This window comes from Perna viridis, chromosome 9 (genome assembly GCF_037379345.1).
Source record: "Perna viridis isolate PV_CMFRI_1.1 ecotype Kerala chromosome 9, ASM3737934v1, whole genome shotgun sequence".
Taxonomy (NCBI): domain Eukaryota; kingdom Metazoa; phylum Mollusca; class Bivalvia; order Mytilida; family Mytilidae; genus Perna; species Perna viridis.
This window is the reverse complement of record NC_142453.1, coordinates 27,085,414-27,112,266: the sequence shown is the minus strand read 5'-3', so window position 1 is coordinate 27,112,266 and position 26,853 is coordinate 27,085,414. Positions and strand designations below refer to the sequence as shown.

The 26,853-nt window shown below is 33.4% G+C and overlaps 1 protein-coding gene and 1 pseudogene across 8 annotated transcripts in view; one reads left to right on the top strand and one right to left on the bottom strand.

Annotated features, from left to right (window-relative positions):
- LOC148607566 (uncharacterized) overlaps nt 1–7,172 on the top strand; it is a 47,042-nt gene extending 39,870 nt beyond the window's left edge. For all 7 annotated transcript variants that reach the window (XM_088547075.1, XM_088547076.1, XM_088547073.1 and 4 more), the window contains one exon: nt 683–7,172. In XM_088547075.1, the coding sequence (XP_088403201.1) occupies nt 683–2,699 (2,017 nt within the window). In that variant the 3' untranslated portion in view covers nt 2,700–7,172. The remainder of the gene's footprint in view (nt 1–682) is intronic.
- Nucleotides 7,173–18,332: 11,160 nt separating this feature from the next.
- LOC148607565 (ficolin-2-like) lies at nt 18,333–26,376 on the bottom strand (annotated as a pseudogene). Its single transcript, XR_015915355.1, has 4 exons — nt 26,283–26,376; nt 21,504–21,631; nt 20,740–20,943; nt 18,333–18,748 (listed from the first exon to the last, which is right to left on the bottom strand). The product of XR_015915355.1 is annotated as a ficolin-2-like (transcript).
- Between the last annotated feature and the right edge of the window lie 477 nt (nt 26,377–26,853).

Here is a 26,853-nt window from a genome sequence, read left to right as displayed (position 1 = left end):
AGCCGTTTTTTAGCACTACATGCTATCACAAGTACTATAAAATCTTCAAGATATTTATGTTAACAAATGTTATGATAGTTAATTTAACATCTACCTGATCACTGATCCACATTGTTGTTGGACACTATTGAATTTGGTGGTTAGTATTTTTAGCTAGTAATTCAGGCTCTCACCAACTACATGTACCACAAACGTTTAAAAAAGTGAGATGAAAAAGGGGAAGCATGTTCAGGATTGTAAATACATAAATTTTTTGTTCTTGTGATACTTAAGTACCATTATGTCTAAGAATCAGGCAATGGGTGGCACATCATATTTCTCAATTTGAACTTTTTTGCCTGAAATATATTCAGTAAATCTAGAAAGCAACTGAGAAGCTATTTAAATTTATCCTGGAGCATCTGTGACGTCGGTATTTTTTGACTGCTTATATAATGAAAAAGTACCAAAATTTTCCCACCATTTTGCCATAGTGCATTTTAACTAAATTTGAGCTATCAGTACCTTAAAAAGGCAAATTTTATATACACTTTGATGGTTAAATCTGGAGGTAATCAAGTGTAAATACTCAGTTAATGCAATAAAATATCTGCGTTTTTTCCTTCATGTGCCACATCGTATACACATTTTGCCTAATTCCTAGATGGAGAAGAACTTAATTGAATTTTGTTTCCATTTGTAGTTCTGAACCAAAATCCAATCAGCTTGCTGATGACAGTGCAGGAAATGACATGGGACTTAAAATAGTGGATGTGTGTAGTCTGCAAGGAGGAAGTGACTTCGCCAAAAATGTGTGGGGAGAGACGCCAACTGTAAGCAAACCAGCATTGCCTGCGGTATCTTTCAACATCGCTTTACCGATGCAGGTCATACAAAGGCCTCCTAATCTGATTCCGTCAACGACTGTACAGCAACATTTACAATCTAAACGCCCTATTCTGCCCATGCCGTCAGGTGCTAGTAAAGCTGATCCAACGAAAATGAAGGAAACATGTCAAACTTACAAGTGTGAAAAATGTAACGTTCATGCACCAGTGTTGTCACAAATGGTTGAACATTTAAGGAGTAGTCACAGAGAAATTCCTCGATTATTTCTCTGTCCATTTTGTCGACAATATGAAGGAGCAACCGAGCCAGACATTCATAAGCATATCAAACAATTTCATCCGTCACCTGATACACGAAGTCCACCGGTTGCTTTGTCCAGTGATGCTAAGCAACATTTACGAACAATTGAAGTGCCTATCGGAGATACGCCCAAAGTGAATGGGAAATATTTGATAGAGAGAGACATTTACAAGTGCTTAAAGTGTAAGAGACACATGCCATCTTTAGAGTATATTTATGAACATTTAGAAAAAGAACATAATGAAGTGTTTGTTTATGTATGTCCAGATTGTAAACGATTCCGTGCCAAGGAAGAAGAGGTTGTCTATAACCACATAAAAACTGTTCATAACAAAAATACTGACAATATAATTCTTTCTTTAGCCATAGAAGAAAATTTATTCACCCGTGTAATGTGCATGACAAAGGATAAATCGTCACAAAATAAAGGACAGTTACAAAAACAAATACCTCCTACCTTGTCTACAGCAACAAATTTAGTTCGGCAACCTCCACAAGGAATTCAAACAGCACCAGAAATACGCCAAAGATTTCCTGTGTTTCAGCACAGACCTATACAGCAAGTTCAACAAACAATTCAATCAATACCTGTTCATTCTGTACATCAGCCAATGCAGCCAGTTTTCCCTGGCATGATACCAAATCAACCAATCAGAATGCCAGCACCTGTTCCAGCATCATTACCAGAGCAACCACAACACACTGCTCCTCGGCCAACACCACCGCCACCGCCACCGCCACCACCACCTCAAAATCCCCCAGTTAATAAGGCATCTACAAGGAAATCTTACCGACCTGTTCATATTCCTCAGCAAAGTTCATCTCACTCTCCCCACACCATACAACATCACCCTGAAGATGGTAAAAAGGTAACAACTCCCCCTCCTTTAATGAGGGGACCTCCTCCCCTCATCAGATTCCAGGGGAATTCATCACAGGCATCAATGGTTCTGTCTTCCTCTCCTGCTTCTATTAGGAGTACTAACTTTTCTATGACTGAAAAAGTCCAGAGACTTCATCCACAAGGACAAATTTTATCAAGTGCTGTCTCTCCACCACCACAAGGTAGACCTGTACTCAAAGTACCGTCAGTGAACTTCCGCCGTGCTGCAACATCCCCAGGTCACAGTGATGGTGCCGTATCAGATAGAGCACCATTAGATTTGTCAAGGAACTCTACACCAAACAGTCAACAAGACAATAATGAAGATGTTGACGATATTCCACCAGATGCATTCCAAATATTTAATTTGCAACCTCAGTTGCGAGCTCCGCAACGAGGATCAGCCCCATTTTCTCAAGTTCAGAGTGGAGCACAAAAAACTGTGGGGTTCAATCCTGGAGCTTATACAAGACCTGGGATGTTCAACCAGATGCCGTACCGGCCACCCCCACCTTATCAACAACACCAGGGTCCTTATGCTCAACACCCTGGACCTATGCCTGTGGACCAAAGACCATTGAAATGTCCGTATTGTCCAAATCAGGTTCCTTTGTCAATGAATGAGGTTGCACCTCACATTCATAGGTATCATCCTGGTCAAAAAGTACAATATGTAAAGAAAGATTAATGGTCTTGTAAAGTTTGTTATACAAACAGATACATGTATATGTATATATAAATAAGTGTTAAAACAAAAGCTCAATTTGTATTTTACTTTCCTGTTTTTTAAAAGGCTGTGAGTACTTCAAAAATGTGAAATTTCATCTACATGTATAGTGATTTTTTAGTAATTTGCCCATTTTAATTTTATTCTATATACTACTTTTGTATATTATAGGGAATTTGTAGCTTTGCTATGTCAATTTGAGAAACATGAGGTAACAAATGATTTATTCTAGGCAAACACTTAATTCAGTTTGAAGTTGATAAAAAATATTTTGATAAGCAATTTGAATCATAAAAATAATTTATATATAATTTTATTTTTCTTTTTGCAATGTTGTATTTAATTATGGGTTTTATGACTATTACAGTATTACTATACTTAAACTGGAGAACAGGTCTCCCCTTTACTATCCATATACAGGAGAACAAGTCTCCTCTAACATGGTATACATCAGAAAACTTTGCCAGATGACACACACATTGTTGAATCTATTAATTTTCTTTGAAAGATGATTTACTGTAAAGAAAGGGTTCATACTTGCATACCTGTTAATCGTTGGTCGTTTGGAACTGTTCATGTGGGAGAGGCAAATATTTCATGTAAAAAATTCATTACTTCGTATTTTCACAGAAAATTTCATTTTAACCAAAATCTTGCATTTTTATGTGGGAGATTCTAAATTTTTCATTGATTTTGGTTGAGTCTCCCTAATGTTGGAGGGTTTACAAGTATGAACTAGTGGTGGTTCCAGGTTCAGGGCCCTCTAATTCTGCTGAGGGATTTAGAGCTAATTTCCTTTATAGGATCAGACAAGTTTAACTGTATCAGTGTGTAGTTTCTATTCACCTTACATTTATAACAATAAATTGATTGTCAATTGTTAACAAGTGCCATATTTTTTAAATTGATAAGTACAATTTGATTATTGTGGATTAATAGACTAGTAAATAAATACTGGTTTGATAATTTTAGTAAATGCTAATTTGAAACTAATCATAATTATGTTCTAATAATTTCATGTTTATCTTATGAATGTTTGAGGAGGAATGAGGTTCTTTAGTGTAAATGCAAGACTCTGGAAGATGGAGATAAATCAGTAAAACACGTAAATGAAGTGTACACTTCATCATTTATTTCTTGTTAGATTGTTGAAAAATGCGCTAGTTGTGCTCTGGTTGGACCATACCCCCTATTTTCTTAAATTTAAAGTAATTAACATTCTATTAATCCATCTAAGAATCATGCAGATGATAAGTCTATATTTTTTGTTAAACTTTATTTTTTATTCTCAGCCACATGATCTGCAAGGTCCCTGAGACATCCCCCGAAGGTTTCAAGATGATAACTTGAGAATGGATCAATGAATTTTTCTTAAACTTTACACATTTGTTTTTTAAGTACTGTAAAATACAGGTTAAGATTAATTGTCAGCAAATTTTGGAGTTAAACCATTTTGAACCTTTTGCCATCCCCCTTTTTTCACCATCATGTGACAGGCTATCAATTAATGCTCCATTTTAGTGTTAATGCATTCAGTATCTTCCATTTGTAATTTAAGAGCCAAGTAAGGATTGAAGATAGGAAAGTGGAGAAATGACTCATTGACTGGTTATATAGTGCTTTGCAGTGAACAAAAAATTGGTAGGGAATAGTTTTCTATAGAGTTAACGAACTTAGTTGACAAATTTGATTCTTTCCAATCTTAGAGTAATATTATTGTTTATGTTATATCATAGGTAATTTTCAATTTCCTGAAAAAGTTGCCAAAACATTTATTTTTTCGTTTACTGCATGATTCTTAGTTTGAACTGTTGAATTCTGTGGTTAAACATTTTGTATTCATAAAAAAACAGATTCCACCTAATTGTACATTCATTATTTTACATCTACATGTATCTTACATGTACATGAACATAGTTGGTCTAGAAAATCTAATTGGTGTCAGTGTGTTCCTATCATTATTAAGTGTTCAACATTTTCACCTTCCTAAATTTTATAAGATTATTCCTTGATTGTAAAAAATTTATCTCAAAATACTGTGTATGTATATTTTCTACTGTGTTAAACATGCATGAACACTGTTTCTTAGCAATTTTGACAAATGAATTTGTTGTTCATACTTAAAAACTAAATACTAAAAATTAAGCTTTTTAAATTACAAAAAATATAATTCAAATTTCTGGATCTATTTATTATTCTAACAGAACATAACTATGACCCAATTTATATGCATGTATCAATAATTTAGAAACTCATGTGCCTACATGTAAATACACATTAGTAAGTTATTAACTCCCTATAAAGGGAAAATGTGGTCAATTGAAGCTTGAGTGTTATATTTACTTTTTCATTAAGTAACTAGATTATTGATTAACATTCTAAGGTGGTTAATTTTAAAATTTATCATAGTTTAAAGTCTGAAGTGTGAATTTTGAAAAATTTGTTCTTTCTTCTAGACAGCTGTAGATAATTGTATGTGTACATGCCCCTGTATTTTGTTTAGGCCTTGTATTTCTGATATGGTTTTGTTTCTAATTTTTTTTGTGTGTATTTGTTCATTACCCGCCTCTGTGCATGATTTTGGAAGGTATATACATTTGTACAAATGTATATAGTGTTGGAATCATCCGACTTTGTTCTTCTGTCTATAATTCTGTGTCTTGACAACACAGATCAATTAATGTTGATTAATCCTTATTGTTAAAGTTTGTAGGGTGTTAACTATACTAAATGTGCCTGAATTAGAATTATTGTAGAATGTTTGCTAGGGGAGGTAATCTAATCAATAGATTTTACATGTACACAGTCAACACGGACAAGAAGTGGTATTCATTTTTTGTAAGCCTTGTAATCTATTTTCAATTGACATTTGTATATTATTATTACTTCCATATTTGTATTTATGATATTTTAGACATTCCATACTTCTGAGCTCGACTCTATTTGCTTGTTTATTGCTAAGTTTAACACCATAAGTTTTTGTTCATATATCTTCATCATTAATTTGGCTGTTGTTAGCCAGTCCATTTCATTATTGAAAAGCTTGAAATTGAGACATTGACTGTTAACAGTTAAAAGACAAATTCTTTATAAATGATTGAAAGAGATTCAGGTACATTTAAATGAATTAAGAAAAGAACCTTTTGAATTTGTATTGATTAAGTTCTTTAATAGTGTTCAAACTTGACACAAGTCCAATTTAAAATTGAACCTTTTTTTGTTGCATTCACAGGAAAGAAATACAAGCATGTTAATTTGAATTTAATTAGATTGACATTGAACAAAGAAAATTCATTATGACAATTAAAAATGTGTAGATTCTTCTTCAGATAGAAGTGTTTCTATTTTGTTTTTTGGGTTTTTTTTGTTCAAGTTGATTTACATTGAAGTTCAAACTACTATTGAAAGTAGATAAATATTTTGATGTAAGATTTGAATGAAGGCAAATTTCTGAAATTGAAAACTGCAGAAATAATGGATGATATGAAATGGCAGGATACTTGACAATTTTTACAATGGCTTTATAGTTTAAAAGAAATGTGTCTTTATTTCTTCCTGAGAATTGGAGAAGATTATTTTAAGTTGAAGGCAATAACACACTTGGGCATTGTATAAAGTATGATCTCACCATCAGTGTTCAGAATTTATCTGATTCCTCAAAACTTAGAGTTTGATTGGCGCTGTATTTCATGGTTAATTACATGTATACACATGTATGTTCTAGAGATCTAGCTATTTGAAAGTACCAGCTCATTGTCATTCAAAATCACTGAGTTATTACCCTTTTATAAAAGAGCATTTTTGTGGAAGGCAATATGTTTCATAATATAGTTGGTATGAGTAATGACCTTTTATGACAGAACATGAAATAAGTAGGGGTAATTAGTATCAGATTGTTTTTTTTTTATACATGTATTGAAATAGGAAGTTTGAAGGTCTCTGAAGAATTAGATTAATCATCTAAGTGATGATGTAGAAGATCACCTTATATTTCTTCTATGAATCACATATTATTATAGTATTTGAATTTTGTACAGTTAGGAATTATATATACAAGTGATGATGGTATGCTTTGTACATAAAACATACATTTGTTTACCATAAGACTAAGCAAGCTTGTATATTTTTAGCAAAACTTATTGTTCTTTAGTTTCAGTTTTCTTTCATATCAGTTTAATTTTGTGAATTTGCTCAGAGCAAATTATTTTTGTAGCGTTAATTTTTTTTTCATGTAATAAGTGACGATTTGATTGAACTGGAGTTCTCATTTTTTTTTGTACTTTGTACAGCAAGGTGTGTATGGAATGTAGAAATGCATTGTTTTTTATGAGTGTGTGGATATGTGAATTTTTCCATTAAAAATGTGATGCACAGAGGACCAGAATATTGTAAAGAATTAGTGCATGTGAAAATGAATTAAAATATGAAAAATAATGGGTTTAATTTAGTTGGTATTTGGCATTAAAAATTGATATCTATACACAGGAGCTAAAGGTACTCCTTCCATTTACGCAGGCAAATGTGCCACACATGAGAATCGTGTGGTTTGCATCATATGATTATCATATAAATTGAGCACCATATGATAATCTTATGTTTTGGTATACATATGATTATCGCATGATTATCATATGATAGTCATTTTTTTTTCACAAACATATGATTGTCATATGTTTTTTAAGCCAAAATTACCATATGAAAATCATATGATAATTATATGTCTACCATATGTTCAATATCATATGATTGTCATATGATTACCATATGATTATCATATGAATCAAGCACCATATGATTATCATATGTGGCACATTTGGCTGTGTAACCCCTTAAAAAGTAATGAATGATGACCAAAAAAATCAAAACAACAGAACAACACAAAGTAAAACAGAAAACTGCAAGAAATACATAAACTTGTGTATAAATAATTGCCTTATTGAGCAAATTGGACTCAACAAAATTAAAACAGAATTCATCAATGTCTATTATTCTTTGAATATTAATCAATAAGAAATGGTATGTTCTATGTAAGGGAATCTTCTAGCAAGAGACAACAAAATAAACCAAGAAAAGAAAAGGACACAGAAAAAAGCAGTCGGAGAAACGCGAAAGTTGTTCGAATTTCGTACGTCGGCACTCAAATGTAAGATAGGTACCAATGCTCACAGTCCTAAAATCACTGTATATGAGATAAGTAAGCAGTATAGATTTTTTAGCAGGGGCGAATCCTGTTGGTTTTTTTTTAAAGAGGGCGGCATCCAGACATTTTTATTTAAAAAAAAAGGGGGTTTCCAGACTATCTTTTGCTTATTTTGCACTGAAATTGTTTTTTCCTTGTGTTCGCCACTGAACCAGTTATATCTGTAATTGAGCGTTTGCTGCAAGCAAAGGAAAAAACAGCTTTATAAAAAACGTGTGTGTATGCAGATAGTGGCGTTGTGAAGAATAACTAAATGACAAGGGAGTATGTTCGCATTAGTTTTCCAGGATATTTTTGACAAGCGTTATTAAGACATTTTTGTGCTGAGCAAAGCAAGAATAGAACGAAAAGACAAATCAACCGGATTTAGGAAATGCGACGATTAGGTCTTGCTTTTATAGAACCGATAGTATCGAATGAGTATTTCCCCTGCAAAAGAAACATATTACAAGTTAGATACAATAAGTATACACGTATATAGCATATCTTGTCAATGTGTACAAGTGTATATCTGACATGGTATTAGTTCAACATTTTGTTATGTAATTTTTTTGTGTCAGTTTATTTTTGTTGATTTTTTTCAGTATACATAAGCATAACCATAAGCTACAGTCATATATTTCCAACAGTTTCATGTTTTACTTTAAAGAGTAATCAAGGGAACCAGGGTTATAGTGGGTAATTAAAAGTATGTAATCCAGGGACAAAGACCAGACATGGAAAACAGACATACACAACAAAGAACACAAAGTAACCCAAATCATACATACTTAGTAACAAAAGCAAATGAGCAACTCGGACTCCTCTAAAAACTGGGAGCATGGACCAGGTGCACCGGTAGGGTAAGCGTCCTCTGCTTTTCTTTTAAAGGCAATAAAAGGGCTAACACTTATAATACATTAAAACCGTCTTTGTAACACTGACTCGTACAAAATACGACGTATGTCACAATTGCCATTTAATTTCCTTTAGGTCAGTTGAAACAACAATTTGTTGTACCTCGGGCTTTAATGTCTAGAAGTTCTCTGAAAGGGCAAACATCTCAATTGCATATTTTCAGGCCTAGGTCTCTAAACACGGAAGTTATCATTTATTTGGGAATACATTAATGGTCATTACAATAATGTAGTACATCCGTGTTACCAACACTGTTCACACTCTGGTCGCAAGTAAAATAACAAAATAATGGTGTGACAACGCAAAAAGATTAAAATACATGTATTTGAAAAAAATATATCTCCTGTTTCTGTTTTTAGATATGGCCAGGAAATAATGATTCATTTCCGATATCTACATCCTCTTATCAGACGCCATCCGGGACTTCAATTAATACACGTGTTTTATTTACCGGGAATTACATATATATTTTTTTCAAGAAGTGTTGATTCAGGTAGGTTCCACTTTACAAGTTTAAAAGCGGAAGACAATAGACAATTGACGATTCTGAATATTTATGACAGGGAGTAGAAGTTTTTACTTCCTAACCCTGTGGCGGACCATGCGTAGCCCCCGGCCTAAAAAAATAAAAAGGGGACAAAACTTTTTACACAATATTTCACAAAATTCCACCCCTTCCTCCAAAAAAAGAAATGATCTTGCTTCGCTTCGTATTAATTCTATCTATGCACCCTAACCTGAAATTCTGGATCCATCCCTGCAACTTTTAAGATTACTTTGACTTACCTATACTTTCTCAAACCCCTGTTTTCAAACTTCCCTTCTTACATAAATAAACTAGAAAAAAAATGGGAAAAGCTTACGTGAAGATAGCCTAGCTCTTCAGCATAGATACATGTACTATATGTTTAAATATAAAAAAATGTCTAACAGGAATTTGATGTTGATTTCAGTCAAAAATAGAATCCCACGATATGGCATACAAAAAAGCTTCTGTCATAATATCAAAAGGCTGTGATTAAAAAGACGCACGGAAAAATGTAACAAAGAGGTGTAGACGGACGAACGGACACCATGATCATTATCTTATAATGCCTGCTTTCGAAGCCATGTGAATAAAAATAGGATAGATAAATTCATTTGAAGACCCTGACCCCTTCATTTATGCTTTCTGCCGCCCCCTAATTCCCACTTTCTAGCTACCCCTTGTTCTTGGGTTCCAATTTCTGTCAACGGACCAAAATACATCGCTTTATGGATGTATACACGAATTTCTATAAAAGAAAGAAAGAAGTCAATTGCATTTAGCCTAATACATGTATATGTTTGTAAAGTCAAGAACTGAAACACTATGAATACAACTACTTTGTCCCATAACGAGTAAAGCAAAAAAACGAAAACACAAACAAAAACAAAAAATAAATTTAAATAAATGCATTTTGTAAATGATTCAATGAATGAATAAATAAAAGGAAATGAGAGAAAAGAAAAGTCAGTATTCAATTTTATATATTCTGATTGATGGTTAAGTACGCAAACACCAACTTTGCTGGCACACCTATAAATGTAATATAAATCGCGCTTTCATAATAATAACAATAGTTGTGGCGGAAAGTATGATTTCTGTACACCATAAAACCTGCTTATGTATGAGACTAAAAAAGCTCAGACTTAGAAAAACTGTTGAAACGTAATTTTATTTGAAGTGCTTAATTCCTTGGGCGTCGATTCATCATGGCTGTAGCTTTCATAGAATACATGTTTCCTTTCCATTGCTACCAACACAAACCATGCCAATGCGTTTTAGGGGTTTTCAAAGAATATACTCCATTTAGGTTTACATAACTGCATACCTTGTACCACCAAACACCGACCTTATCTTTAGCACAATTTAAACTGGCCTCGTCATTGTCATTGCCTTTAGTGGTGAAACCCATTCCATTGTTGTAACTAAATCCACCACCTACACGTACAGAATAAAAGACTGAAAGAATATTCATTTAAGTAATTTATTAAACACGAGAAATATTTGAGTGAAAACTTAGTCTCCTGACTCGGAAAATATATCTTGACATGACTTCGAACAAAGGTGGTTTCCATCTGCGCAGGATTTCACTACCCTAAGATTAACAGCTAAAGTTATCTTGTCACAATGTGGAATTCACTAATGAAACGAAGAATGACGGAAGAAAGGCGTATCCTTCCGCTTTCCCAAAGCATGGAGACTAATCGCAAAGAAATATGAAACACAAAACAAAAACGAAAACAAAAACAAACAAACAAACAAAAATACAAACAAAAAAACAACAAACAAAAAAACAAAAAAACAAACAACAAAAAAACAACAAAAAAACTAGAGACTCTAAAAGTCCTGAATCGCTCCCCTAGTTTGATAAGCAACATGTTCAGTTCTATGCAGTTCTTAAGGAACATTCATGCCATGTTTGGTTCAAATTGGCAAGTAGTTTCAGAGTTTTGAAATTTTGTTAACGACGACGACGACAGACACCAAGTGATGACAATAGCTCACATGGCCTTTCGAGCCAGATGAGGTAAAAAACGATTGTTTCGATCAAACTTTTCCTAAAATCAAACGAATACTGTTTCTCTTTGTCGAAAGAAATGAAAAATTGTCTGGATATCTGACCTGATGAAACTGTAGAAATGCCTTTTAATACGAATATTAAGAATTTGAAATTTTTAGATACACGTTTTTCACATCTAGGAATTAATATCGATCCTTATAAAAATGTAAAAACGTAAACTTATTATTTTATTTTCAATCCAAGAAATTTAGGTTAAAAACAAACTGAAAACAAACAAACAAAAACTTGAAGATGTCCAACAAAATCTTTACAATGTAAATTTATATATTGACGGAAGCACAATTACGTTCCAAAGTAAAAATTTCTTATTCAAGAGAACGTAACCTCGGACAGCAATTTATTGTCTTGTTTAGAAAATATTATAGAACCCGCTTATCAAAGTTTATATGTACTTGCTATGTACTGAGGATCAAATGATATTATATATCGATCTCTGAAATACCCTTTTCATCCCGTCACACTGTCAAGCGAGATATATCAATGTTGCTGCCAGATCGCGCACGTTTTAGTATCGTGAACAATTATTTATTAAAGGAGGACATATTTTACTAATATTGGATTATTACACTGTAGTTATGATTTTGAAAAAAATGGTAGGTTTTCACTGATTTGCTAAAAGAATGTGGTGCTCCTGCATGTTCCAACACTGAAACAATGTGAACAAATCACTTCTTTAAACGAAATGAGCATTATTTTGGTTATCAGCTATTTACATACTAGTATTCAATTATGACAAAGAAAATTGCAGATCGTGAACATGGTCGTGAACAAATTTCATAACACTTTCTAGGTACTCAAAACACGTTTTACGTATCTGCAACTGTTACAACTGATTGCATTGTGTAAATGAATACAAGGATGATTGTAAAATCTTTATATTTATTTCATATTTTATATAAGCTTTATTGAAATTTGTCTCATCCTTTTATTGCACTGATGCAACTAAGTGCCATCATGAGATCCTTATTTATTTTACGGAAGTCCTGTGTGATCCAGAAAGCAATTATTATGGCAATAGTACAACCTATCAATTGTCACAAAGAATCGTCTACAATACACTGACATTAAGGTCCTTTTTGAACTCCTACTGAAATGTCCAGGTTTGGATTATTAGAATACCTGATACTTTTTCTTCCAACCTGGTCAATACCTGACACATTTGATATGTCCAATGTTGATATTTCAAATATATCATCTTCTTTCATTGTTTGAAAGCTTTCGAAGCGGTCTACACCGGTTGTACACCAGAACGGAAACGATTGAATAAAAGTCTTGACCACCTCCTTCACGACCACCGTAAGTATTATCCGGTCGTTTTTTATACCTTTCTATAGAATAAAAAAGAGGGTGTTAATGGAGCATAATACGCCGACACGCAATGGTGAAAAATGGGAATGGCAAAATGTTCAAAATGGCCTAACCCCAAAAAAATCATTTTGGACTTTGCTGAAAATTCAACTTTACCCGTATTACATGGTACTGAACGACCGTGCAAAGTTTAAGAAAAATCATTAATCTGTTCTCAAGTTATCAATCGAATACCGTCGGGGCGGACATACGGGCGGACGGACACGTGACTTTTAATTTTAGTTAATCTTTTGTACATGTACATTTTAGAAAAAAGGGTCATTTTATGACATAACACCTAGTATGTTTAACCATTATAACATAATTGCCACACGAGACTAATTATCTAAAACATAACTCATTTTTTACATAAAAATGAATTTAAATCTTAAAATATAAAAACTGCAAGCACTGCCCACTAAATTAATACCCATATTCCCCGATTCGATAACATTCACATTTTCACTTCCAAATTAATTTGTATCTAAAACAGAAGATGCACAATATTAATATGTTATTAAGATTCCGTGAAAGTTTCATTAAATTCAATTCAATGTTGTAGGAGTTGTAATAGATAAAAGAAAGGTACCCTCGTGTACGCATATTTATGAACGACAAACCCATGTTTAGTTAATGTGAAACCCCCAAACTGACTAAATCAAAATCTTAAATAAGAGATGCACAATGGCAATACGTTATAAAGATTCTGTAAAAGTGGGTTCTGTTTCATTCTATGGTGTAGAAGAAGTAGCAGATAAGAGGAAAGGAAGGAAGGATGAATTCGAAGGAAAGACGGAAACCCCAACCAATATATTCCCCTCCTATTTGTAAGTAATGGTTTCCTGAGACGTTTAATGGCTAAGAGTGTAAAATAATATAAAAACCCTTTTCTATACATGTAGATACATTTACGTACCTGCAGTACCATAGTATCCACTGACGCCCAACACAAAGTTAGTTGATTCACGTCCGACCACAAAATGTTTATATTTAGCGAACGTTGTTTTGTCGTCCCAGTCTGTTAGATCTATACTTAGTTCATAATCACCTTGTGAGGTAAGCTTGTGAATGTGTTTGTTACCTAAAATATAAAAAAAAAGAATTAAGGATTTTTTAAGTGCAATAAAACTATACCCACAATGCATTCTCTTGCAATATATTATTTGATATCTCATATTAATATGCTTCCGTTTAAAAATAAAGAAATTGAATAATTCACGATATGTGGAAAATGTCATGCCAGGATAGTCAAGAACGTAAAAAAAAACCCTCTCAGTCAAAAGGCTTAAAAATCATAATTTCTACCTAGCCAGAATTTTCGGGTCAAGTCACCGAAGCCATTCTTATAAGCGTTCCATCCACGATAAAAATCTGTGTATCCGTTTTTTTCACCTCTGGAATACCTTAAAACAAAACTTATCATTTAAAAAATTAAACCCATAGATTTTGATTAAGTTCTAACATCAAAGTTATTTAAATTAGCATTGATCGTATTACTACGTATGCAATAGCTTCAAATAAAGATACAAGAAGTTGGCACCAATAGCATGCGGGGGCAAATGAAAACACTAGGCATTACAAAAAAATCTATGACCAAACCCAGTTTTGTAAAAAAAATATAACTCTTTTTAGTGTTTTTTTTTAAATATGCATCAATGAAACTTGGAAAACTGCAAGTTATACTCACTAACCTGATATCCCCAACATTGTACCCACCCCCATTAAGTGGCATACATCCTTTGACCGCCAAACTGAATTGAAAAAGAGTGTGTGCAATATGAATGTTAACATGTAATAAAGATTATGTTTAAGTTTCATTTAATTCAATTCAATTGTGTAGGAGGAGTAAAGTATAAAAGATTGTACCCGTCTGAGTAATGGATGGAAGGAAGTACGGACGGACGGACACTCCTAACTCTATATTCTCCGACTCGAAAGGGTAAATGTCATTTTATTTATAGCCGTTAATTACACCATTACATTTTTTCTAAAATTTCTAAAATAATTTTGTTTAGAAATTGACAAAACGGAGTCAATCAATTATATGATACTAAGAACCGATTTGTTTAAAATAAATACTTTTTTTTTAAAGTGAAGGATTAATTAAGATTCATACCGTCCAGTCGCCCCCGTCCTTCTCCATATCACAGTAAACACTGAATGCACGTGAAAACCTATGAAAAATCTAATAGACACCACTAGGACATTTCTTTGGTAAGTCGCCACAGTCGATAGGTTTACCGTCTGAAATTTAATAGCATCGAGACATCCATTAGACTACCCTTTGGTAAGGTGCCATTCAGCGGCTTTCATGTTTCTTTTCAAGCGAAATTGCACGTACTAAAAATGTTATATATACATATTTATGTTTAATTATGGACAAAATAAACAGGTCAAACACGAACTGGTCATCTATTTGAGGCAAAACTACGCTAGATGTAGGCAAAGTTGGATGCGAGACAGGGTTTGGAGATGCAGTCTGTTATTAAGACGTTTTGAAAAACGAACAATTTTGGGCACTTCTGTTGCTTTCTGCATTGAGTTTGATGAGTTTTATATTTCTTAAAATACGAAAGGAGAAGGGATCTTTTTCAACGCACTCGCCTTTCGACGGCAATGCTATTATTATTTACATACCTAAACAACGACGGGGTGGTTTGGGATTAAGATCTTTTTTCAGCAGCGATACCATATATTTATCTGCATCCCCATAGAAGAAAATACCCGAAAGAAAGTAGTCTTTAATGTAGTTAGTTCTGATTTCAAAAAAGAGTTTTACAGGATGCTGTAACCATGGTAATGTACTTAGATGTGTAAACAAAATGTATTTCTTAAAATCCATGTTTTTGTTTCTCGCTTCACTAGAATCGGCTCATTAAGGACACAAAGAAAACACACGCGAAGTGGTATTCGGTGGAAGTTCGACTTTAAACTATAATTACGAACATACTTTAATCAATTTTTCGTTCTTGCGCTCGTCGACGGGCTCAGAGCTTTAAAAAGTCTCGGAATAATAAAAACATAAATAATATCAGTATTCTATTCGCGCAATTTAAATAATAATAATAATAAAAAAACAACAAGAATTCTCCTTTTGACCGATTACTTTTAACATTAGGTGGTCAAAAGGAATACTCCGCCACAAGGAGAGTTTTTAACATTAATTGTTCTAATCTAAAGCTTGATTTTTCATTTGATAGAAGGCTATTGAAGTATCGTGTTGAATTCCCCATAAGGAATTTTATCTACGCGGGATGCGAGTCGAAATCATGAGACTCTTTTTTACTTACCACTTAAAATTTTAATCATAGTTACCAGACAGCGAAGAATAAACAGAGTGTTTTGTTTAGACGTCAAATGACATTGTAAGTTCTTTAAAACAATCACAAAAACAGCAGCAAGAATATTGTATCTCATTATTTAGTTGAACTACACATAGTAAAATTAGAGACATTGTCAACATTGTAAAAATACGAACAATAATTTCGTTTTTGCGTAACAGTATAGTAGTATCGTTTAAGGTATAACATTTCATTTTGTTTCTCTATTAACAGTTTGCTAATCTATAAAATCAATGGATGTAATATTACTGTTGACACATTTGCATACAGTATCAACACAAACATAATCAATAGATTGATCGTTCATTGCTCAGTATAAACCAACGTGAGATTATTTGATAAATAATTTTGGAATATGTCGTACATTTTCAGATATGAAAGAAGTCTATATATCTGTACCGAGAGACGGGACACGAGTTATTATTATTTTTCTATGACTTTTTTGTGCAGGTTTTGTTTTTGTTCCTATTCCCATTATAGTTGCACTTTTTGTGCTTTTTTAAAACTCGAGATCGTTAGGAACTATTCTTGACTATATGTAAAAAAAACAGTTATCAGTTGATTGGACTGCTGGTAATACTAAAATGTTTAATGACCGGCTCCATTGTTATTCATTCTACCTTTTACCCTTTCCATCGCCCTTCTTTACTGATATATATCTCAAACCATCATAAAGGGTATATAGGCTAGAAACCACTAATTCCACTTTCCATAGGCTCCTATGCTAATGTCACAATATTCGGTGGCTTCTCTGGACTTTACCTTAACTTTAACCTGCAGAGGATCAGCATTATTCTACATATGTCAGCTCACAATCCTCAGAATGGCATGTGGGGTTAGCCGACTTGCAGTGCAGTACTGGTCTACGGAAGTCAAGTGTCTATAAATAGCATGGGAAATCCCAGTGTTTTCACAAGATAGGGGTATATTTAGAAATCATTATGGAGATTAGGCTTCACATCACAAGAAGCAAAATGCACCTATAAAATGTACAGAAATGTTTTTCCTTTCAGAAACTGTTTCAATTTTTTAAATGAGATGAAAACTTTTTTCACAGCACTATGAGGAACAGGGGTAATTTCTGCGTAGGATTATTTTTGCGTACGTTCCAAATGCTCATTGGTTGAATTGGTGGTCTGTAACCTATAGTGTCTTTCCTTCATTCCTGACGTTACGCGGGGATACATATCATCAGTTACTCCTCCTACACAACTTGACGGAGCTTAATGAAACTTTCACAGAATCTTTATTACATATTCTTATTGTGCACCTCATATTTTAAATTTTGGTTCAAATCAATTTGAAAGTCAAAAAGTGCATTTTATGAAATGAAAAAATTACTGAAAATTACTCACATTTTTTTTCTATTTTTTATTGTTATCTTTTTCAATTTGATTTATAATTTTGGTGCTTGCTGTTTTTTAAGCAATACATTTCCATTTGTTTCCTTTAATTTATGTCGTAATTTATTGTGTTTTATTGCAGTGATACTATCAACAAATTACTTTATAATTCATTATACTTTAAAATACAATAAAAAATTTCTTCTCAATCAATGTATAATGTGTGCATGTATACGAATGTACAGTGTCCAACATGACCAATACAGTACATATGTGGAAGTCGGATTACCTATGTTTGCATTGGGGAAGATGAATGGATAGAAAGACAAAGTAGTAGCTAGAATAGAGAGAATATTCCATATTTGGAAATTCCGAATTCTTTCAAAATCATACAGCCATACTGGACAGAAACTGGTACCAAAATAAACATAAACAGTAACTCGTATAAGAAAACTTTTGTCTGAAACGTTGTTGGCCTTCCAAAATTATCATAATCGACGCTAATTTTCTGTTTTTAGAAAATAAGAGTATTGTTTTGCTTTAGAAATCGATTTTATACCTTAAATTATGCTATCAAAAAACCGGTTCCCGCGTGAAATTTCCCCTTGCTCTTCATTGATTGACCTGCCATTTAACCACATATAATCTTTACCGGAAATGGAGAAATGTATAAATTAATGAGTTTTTTTTCCTAATTTAAATATTTTCTATTCTACTTAATACGACTGAATTAAATTTTGTCAGTATTAAAGCAAATAGCAAATACTTTACTTTTTTGGTAAAGAATCAACCAAGGATATCAACGTTTACTAAGTTTTTTCTAAATATTAATAATACTTGATAAAATTCAGATATGCACAAATATTTTGATTGGTAAATAAGAGTTTAAGTCAGTTATATGGAAGTGAATCATTCACAAAAAATCTATTTTCAACCAATCGTTGATTCCTTGCGACAATAAAGAACAAAGCTTGTGCGAGATATTGTTTAGACAATGTTTATTGATATTCAATTCTTGAATGTGATCAATGGCTTGCGCGTCGTACCATCATTGCTGTTGCTTTCAGGGAATATGTACTTGCTTTCCACTTTTCCCAATATAAACCCTGCCATAACTGATGTCTTTTATGAAGGTATTTCCCATTTAGGTTTGATAAAGTGCATCCATCATACAACCAAGCACCAACTTTGGATTTGGCACATTGACTATTGTCCTTGTCATTGTCTCTGTTTTTTGTTGTAAAACTCATTCCATTTTGGTAACTAAATGCATCACCTACACATACAATAAAACAGATATAGCGTACGGTGAAAGTTAAAGCTATCAAAAATGGCAATTTTTATGTAGAATAACAAGGAGTTTGTTATTTCACAACGCATTTTGTCCAATTCTTAGAGTAAAAATGCATGTGACTATAACCAGCGATCTGTTATATGGTATGTAAGTCTCGTCATGTGACTCGTGATTTCACGAGAATGGGTCCAAGCCCTCCATTCAAAAGCACGGGGCTTTGTTATTTAGAGGGCATTGATGTTTGTTAAAAAAAAACTATTAACCAAACTTTACGACAAACGTGATGACTTTTCATTCAGAATTGTCAACTTTCTTTTCATCTGTGGCAACATCCCTTCAGCACCTGCGTATGGAGTGTTCATATCACAACTCACACGTTATGCAAGAGCTTGCCGAAACTGCGCAGACTTTTTGTATCGCACTAGAACTCTAACGAATAGGCTTCTGGAACAGAGTTATGTTGCTACAAGATTGAAGTCATCACTACAGAAGTTTTATGGTCGTCATCATGAACTCGTGGATCGTTATGGTGTATCCATCTGCACCATGAAAACTGATTTATTCTACGGATCATAGTTTTCATTTCCTCGTTTGTTTACCCCGGACTTGACTTTTTATGAGCAACTCGGCGGGTGTTTCTAGAAAAGCAGAGGGCGTTTTCCCTACCGGTGCACCTGGTTCATGCTCCCAGTTTTTAGTGGAGTCCGAGTTGCTCATTTGCTTTTGTTGCTTTGTATGTATGGTTTTAGTTACTTTATGTTCTTTGTTGTGAATGTCTGTTTTCCATGTCTGGTCTTTGTCCCTGGATTTCATTTTTTTGATTACCGCTATAACATTGGTTCCCTTGTTACTCTTTCAATAGATTTAATGGGAAATTCTTCTTCAGCCTATTCTTGATTTAATCCAATCCTTATTTAGATTTTACCATCTGAAGTACGTTGAACAGTTTTAACCACTCATTACTGAAGAAGACTCCATGTTTTTTTTTTAAATTTACAACCATTGAGGAACAATTTAATACATTCGGCGCAAAGGTTAGTTTAAACTTGAAAATACATAAGAAGTGAACGAATATTCTAGCGGAAATCTAAAGAATGCAATCCAGGGATAGAGACTAGACAGGGAAAACAGACACGTACAACGAAATACAAGAAAATAACCAAAATACAAAGAAAAAAGGTAAATGAGCAACTCGAACACCATTAAATACTGGGAGCATGGAACAGGTATGCCGTTACATAGCTAAAGCGTCCTATGCTTTCCTAGAAACACCCACCGAGTTGTTAATAAAAACTGAAAACACAAATTATAATAACGAACCTGCCGTTCCATTATAACCGTTCACATCAAGGGCAAAGTTTTTAGATTCTCGTCCTACTACAAAATGCTTGTATTTTGCGAACGCCGTATTGCCTTCCCAATATATTAGGTCAAATCTGATTTCATAACTGTACTGAGACGTAAGCTTGTGAATTTGTTCCCTTAAGTTTAACAAGTTTTAACTGATTAATCAACTAATCAGAATGAATCGAATGACGATAAGATGTTAGCAAACTTCTAGGATGATCGGTTCAAAATACACTTGCATGCATATAAACCCGAAAATTTAAGATGAGTATTTTTAAAAAAAAACTTTTAGGGAATAATTATAAGGGATGCTTTTATCCAAAGGTCATTCCTATTTTGACCTGACTGACTTTGGGAATTTCTTCAGCGTAACATGGATCATGCCATAGCTCATTGTGTAGTAGGGATACTAAACATTAAAAGATGATTATTTCACGAGCAATTGTACACATTTTCCTTTTTAAAATATTTCCTCCCTAGTTATCATTTTTTCGATCGCAGTACCCATTATGTTTCTTACAAACTTTAATACAATGCCTATGTACATCCGATTTGAAAGTTCTTTTATGAAGTTTTTTGTTTATTTTTAGACTTGCGGACTAAATGGGAAGATCTAGAAAATATACCTGTGTGAATTACTGTCGTAAAAATACAGAGCATCTTGAGCACGTTGAAGTGGAACAATGTAAGTTCTGACATGGTTCTTTTACTTTGCTTCATACTGCAAACATACCTAACTAGAATTCTCTACGTAAATCACCGAAGCCACTTTTGTATGCATTCCACCCGCGGTAAAAATCAGTGTGCCCATTTATACGCTTTTGTATAACCTTGAATTGAAATAACAGAAAATTATACATCAAGTGTTTCGATATTGTTTGAAGTTACAGATAATTTTAAAAAGCAAATAATACATGAACGAACTGTTTTGACACAACCTTCTGACGACAAGAATGACGCGACAGGCAGATGATTGCTTGAAGCGGTAACAATTCAAACCTACGATTGTAAAAAACTGTTATCATCTTATTTTAAATGTAAATCATGACAGTGTTACTTAAAAGAAGTGCCTTTTCTTTTATCTACAAAAAATCAAAGTAAAACTATACATTATGATATAACATTTTATAAGACAATAGTTCGACTTGGTTACCGTTTTCAATGTTAATTCACAATTCTATTGGTGTGGCTTGTGTTGTTTCATAGTTATTTCTCCCCCACAAAAAAAGCAAAAACGAAAACGAAAAAAAAAAAAAAAACAAACAAACAAACAAACAAACAAAGAAACAAGTGAAAGTTATACTGACAGGAAATGTGCTTAACACAACTTAATTGAGATGAGCCAATAATCGTTTTCTTTAAAATGATAAAGTAAATAATTTATTCGCACCGTCCACCCGCCTCCATCTTTCTCCATTTCTAAGTAAACATTGAATGCACGTGAAGACCAAGGAAAAATCGTATAGACACCACTATTGCATTCCTTTGGGAGGTCGCCACAGTCAGTAGGCCTACCACCTATAAATGGAAAATTCGTGTAAGTAGCAGACTTTATAAAAGGCGATTCGTGTACGTCAAAAACTCACCAAATTCAATTCATTTCTAATTCAGAAAAAAAAATACATGCAATTCTCATAATTAGTCTGAGTTTTTCATTTTTCGTTATACTTAGGAGAAAATTATAATGTAGATAATGCTAACATATAAACTTGATTTGGTTGATTTATTTTGGAGATTGATGTATTTTACTCTTTAAGAATACCGATATGTTATATTATATATAAGAGATGTCAACGAGTACTCGAGTATCGCTCGATAGGCCTAAGTATTGAGAAGCAGTTTAGCTACCCGTTTAACAGTGACATCTATCTACAAATGCTTTAATGCGAACAACTGTCTACAGTAGACCCTTTTTGAAGTCTTTTCATTTAAATGTGTTTTGACCCTTGAACCTATATATTGTTTGTTTGTTGGGGTTTAACGTCCGAGCAGCAATATTTCAGCTATAAAAATATTCTTGTTTGGGTTTTTCCCACCCTTGTCTCTTTCATAAGATACGGCGATCGATTTTAAGGAAGAGGTCATACAATTGTTATTTTAATCGAACATTTTGCCATTGATTAGAAAACATTTATCCTGTTACAATTACCTTTGCAAGCACGCTTTATTAATTATGAATAGTGAGTTATAATAACCCCATAGCTGTCCAACTGTTTTGATGACCTTAAGTTAAAATAACATTTAACCTGCCACCAAAATCTGTTTTGAAATTCTTCAAAAGAAGTAATGATGGTAAAGCTATAAAATGTCAACTTTGTGATGCTGAATAAATTTTTTGTTGAGGAACTGCACACCATCTACGTAGGACACATCTAAATGAGTACGCAAACAATACTGTAGATGTTATCAAAACTCTAGTTTTGTGAAGAAAACCAGAACGTGTGGACTACAACGGAGTTAAGCTGGCATTTTCCGATATGACCGTCAGGGACTACCTGTCGTTAAGCATAGAGAAGCAAAGAGAAGGTTTTCTAAACCTCATGAATACATGAGCTACAAGGTGCCGTCCAGTAACACCAAACGTTCTAGAATAGAAAGAGTAATCATAGGATCCAAGATTCTGGCGAAATTAAAAAAAAAAGACCAGACATGGAAAACAGAAAAACAACAAAGAACATAAAATAACCAAAATAACCAAAAATAATGCCTACGAAGTAACAAAAGTAAATGAGAAACTCGGACTCCATTTAAAACTGGGAGCATGTACTACGTACACCGGTAGATTAAGCGTCCTCTGATTTTCTAGAAAAACACCCATCGAGTAAGAAGAACAGATATATAATCTCGTTCAGGATCTTCAATCCGTGCAGTTTGTTTCGTTGACAACCGATGAGTGGACATCCACATCAAATGACACAATTTGTCAGTAATAGAATGTCAGAACGTCATTTAACCTATAAATAGTAAATAACATCAAATGTTTTGTGTACCCATGATAACGGGGAGACCATTGCAGTCAAAATTAAGTCGGAATGGAAGGCAAAATATACACTGTGATCCATGGCAACGCAAGAAATATGGAATGTGCTGGGGCTAAATGCACAGAATGCAATGATCTGGGCTGTTATGGCCAATGCTTCAGTCACGTATTAAACCCACAATCGAAATCGTCGCCGTATCGAAGGAAGATTGTTGCAAAGTGTCGAAAACTAGTTGGGCATTTCTAAATTTGAAGCACACTAACAGCCGAATTATGAAAACGACAGAAAGTAGGTGTTATGCCTCAACATAAACTGATCCAAGATATGGTTACGTTACAAGATGGAACGCGACTAAACTTATGCTAGAAAGTCTTGTTGAACAGTGCCGTGTATTGACTGACACTACGAAAACCGATAGATATGTTACCGTAAAATCATGGGTTGTAGATCATATCCCTTGTGCTGAAATATCTGTCTGATGTTACAAAATACTTGAGCACTGAATCAAAAGTCTTTGCCTTACAGATTTACCCCAAAGTATGCGGACTCTTTGAAGAAAACGTTGAAAGCATCCGATGATGCTAGTTCGATTACTCGTAAGTAAAGTAAAGAAATGTATCGGGGATGAATTAAAGCGTCCCATTAGGCCAAATGACAGCAAAATCGGACAAACCACACACGTTCTAGCCAGCATTATTGACCCGCAATATAAGGGAATGGCACAAAAACAAAAACTAACGACGTTAAGTGGCAGAAGGTAACATTGAATCAAAATTAAATAAAATCCCGCCGTTGAAACAATATGAGACTCCAACAGATAACGACGATGAACCGAAAACAATACGTCAGAGAAGAGCCGAGTGCGAATGAATTTCTTTATCATCAGTCATCGGAAAATCTTGCAACGAAGAAGATTCTGAAATACAAACTTAAATAGCGGATAGTGTGACCACAGATGTTAACCCTCTTACATTCGGGGGGGGGGGGTGATAAGATTTCTTCACTTAGAAATCCTAGCTGAAAGTGCGTCATCCATTCCGACATCACCAGTTCTATTGATAAAAATATTTTCTACAGCGGAAATAATTGTGAACAAACTGAGAAACATGTTATCTTCGTCCATCTAATCAAAATAAAATATCCCGTGACGAACCTCAATTTTTGTCTCGAGACAGTGACCAATATTCAGACGTAGCCGTAAATATCTTTGTTTGATTATCAATTATGCTAATAATTGATTTGTCTATTTTGAGCTCATTCACAGCATTCAGAGGAGTTTATTAAATGCCGTAAAGTGTTAGTTAGAAAAATGTCAAAAACAACTTACAGTTTCCCCCTGTTACATAATTGCTATTTATTTACAAAAAGTAAAACAAGTACTGATCTAATTATAGTGTACTATTTTATCTAACACATAACGTCATAGTCTAGCTTTATATCAGAGATGTAGGGGTCTATAGATCACCAAGATCTGTTGTCTGAGGACGTTCATGTTTATCCGCTCCTACGAAAATCTGGATATACTTATAGTAATGTTACAGGCCAAGAAGCTTGCTGTATAAATGGAATGGAATCCATGCGGAATGATAGAACATTGTTTTACGGTATTTATGGTCTACAAATAATGTTTAATTAAAAAAAACTCTTTTTTTCTGTTTATTTCACGACGCAACTGCCGCTGCTAACGCGATCCATGACAATTCGATTGTTCTTCATGGTTCATTTTGGTGAATTTAGTGTTCTAAGAAACGTTTTAAATCCAAATGTAGGAAATTAAGGAATTTGAGAGCAAACATGTCACAATATTGAATTCTTTTAGTTGTTGTATCAGATTTTCAGAATCGAAGCAAAAAATTTGAACGGGCAGCTTCACGAATAATGCAGCTAGTGGCTAAATAAGATTCAGTTTTAGATTCAATGTGAAAATACTGAAAATAAATGCAAATATATGCATAACAGAAACAAACTTGTTGAAGAACAGATGGGTGTCGTTGTACACGTGTCAATGATAAAATCTTTACAATAAAGCAGTAGTCACGGGGAAATTAAAGTCGATATGAAAAGAGTTGATGTGAAATTGAACTGTCTAGAAAGTGATGTAGGCGAGCTACAATGGCGGCCTATGAATAATAATATCATTGTGTCGAGAATAAAACTTGAAACAGAGGAGGACCAAGAGAGCGCCGTGACAAAAAATCATATCAACTATAAACTTTGAGGCAAGTTTCATGATTGTACACCCTTTTGGAAACAAAAAGAATAACTGCGATCGACTAATCGTCGCTAAATTTGTTTCAATGAAAGATAACCAGTTAGTCATGAAAAACTGTTACAAATTGAAAGGAACAAATTTTCGGTCAGTGAACAATTTTCAGCGAAGTTCGAAAATAAAATAAAAAAAAACTTTATCCAGTACAAAAAAATGCAAAGAAAGAGAAAAGATTTCACTGGTTCGTGATCAGCTGTTTGTAGAGGGAAAACTTCAGATTGTGACAATGGTATTGAACACATTAAATGTTAGAAATAAATGAACGAAAGCACTAAACGCTACGAAAATGACAATTTTGGACAGAAGTAGATACGTTTTCTTTTAAAACCCATACCAAAGCCGAGAAATTTATATCTATGAAAAACTCAGAAAAGACAAAGATTTGATTGTGATGAACCTGATCTAACATGAAAAACTATTGATTCCATAGTTTATATCGTAATTGTCTAGCTTTTTTTTTGTTTGACCAAATCATCTTCAATTCGAAATCCATTACATTAACATATTTACAACATTTCAAATCTTAGTCGAAACCAGAACTATCCAGAAATGTTTTATTACGTCTGTCAAACCTCTTTACACAGGGTTGCAACTTGAATTTCTAAAAACGTTGAATTATTATTGTATTTGTATCATGATATTGTTTTTGTTGCACAAACATGCGCCTCAGCATTTTCTAATAAATTTGTTTTGTCCTCACTTGTGGTAATCCCGGCGTACCGAGCAAGTACAGGAGAAGTCATTCTAAATAAAATTGACAACCCTAATATGTATACAAAGTATATATAAAAAACTCATATGAGAACCAAAAAAAATCATCCTCTGTTAAGTATAATTGTCTACAACATGAATCACCTCCACCAATTGCCATGAATTATTACTTTGGAAGCCTTAGCATTGTTTCTATGTATAAACTTACCTAAACACTGCTGAGGAAATTTTGGGTGAATACCCTTCTTCAACAGCGACATTATATAACTTGCAGCCTTACCATAGAATGATACACCTGAAATGAATATAATAGCAAGTCATGATTGTTTTCAGTGTGATATTATTGAACCAATGCTAATAATTTAAATAAATTCATATTTGATATAATTTCGATAATATTCATTGATAATTCCGATTTAGTAATTGACGGGGAATATACCCGATCGATGAGGAATGAGGTTTTTTTTTTTAAATTCAATTCTTACGTATTTGTGCGTAGTCATAAAGAATTGAAATACCTTTTTTTCGATTTTTTTTTTTTTTTTTTTTTTTTTTTTTTTTTACAAATTTTGAATTGCTCGTTTTCAATAGATAAGCAGATTAATTTACCCAAGCTTAAACTGAATTAATATTTTATTAGATGACTTTTTTACGTTGTTTGCTTTGTTGAAGTATACTTATTTATTCTGATACACACTTTTTGCGCTAATTTCGCAAAAGAAAATCGCCGCAACTTGGTATCAAAAATATGAAATACATGTTAAACATATTGTAATTAA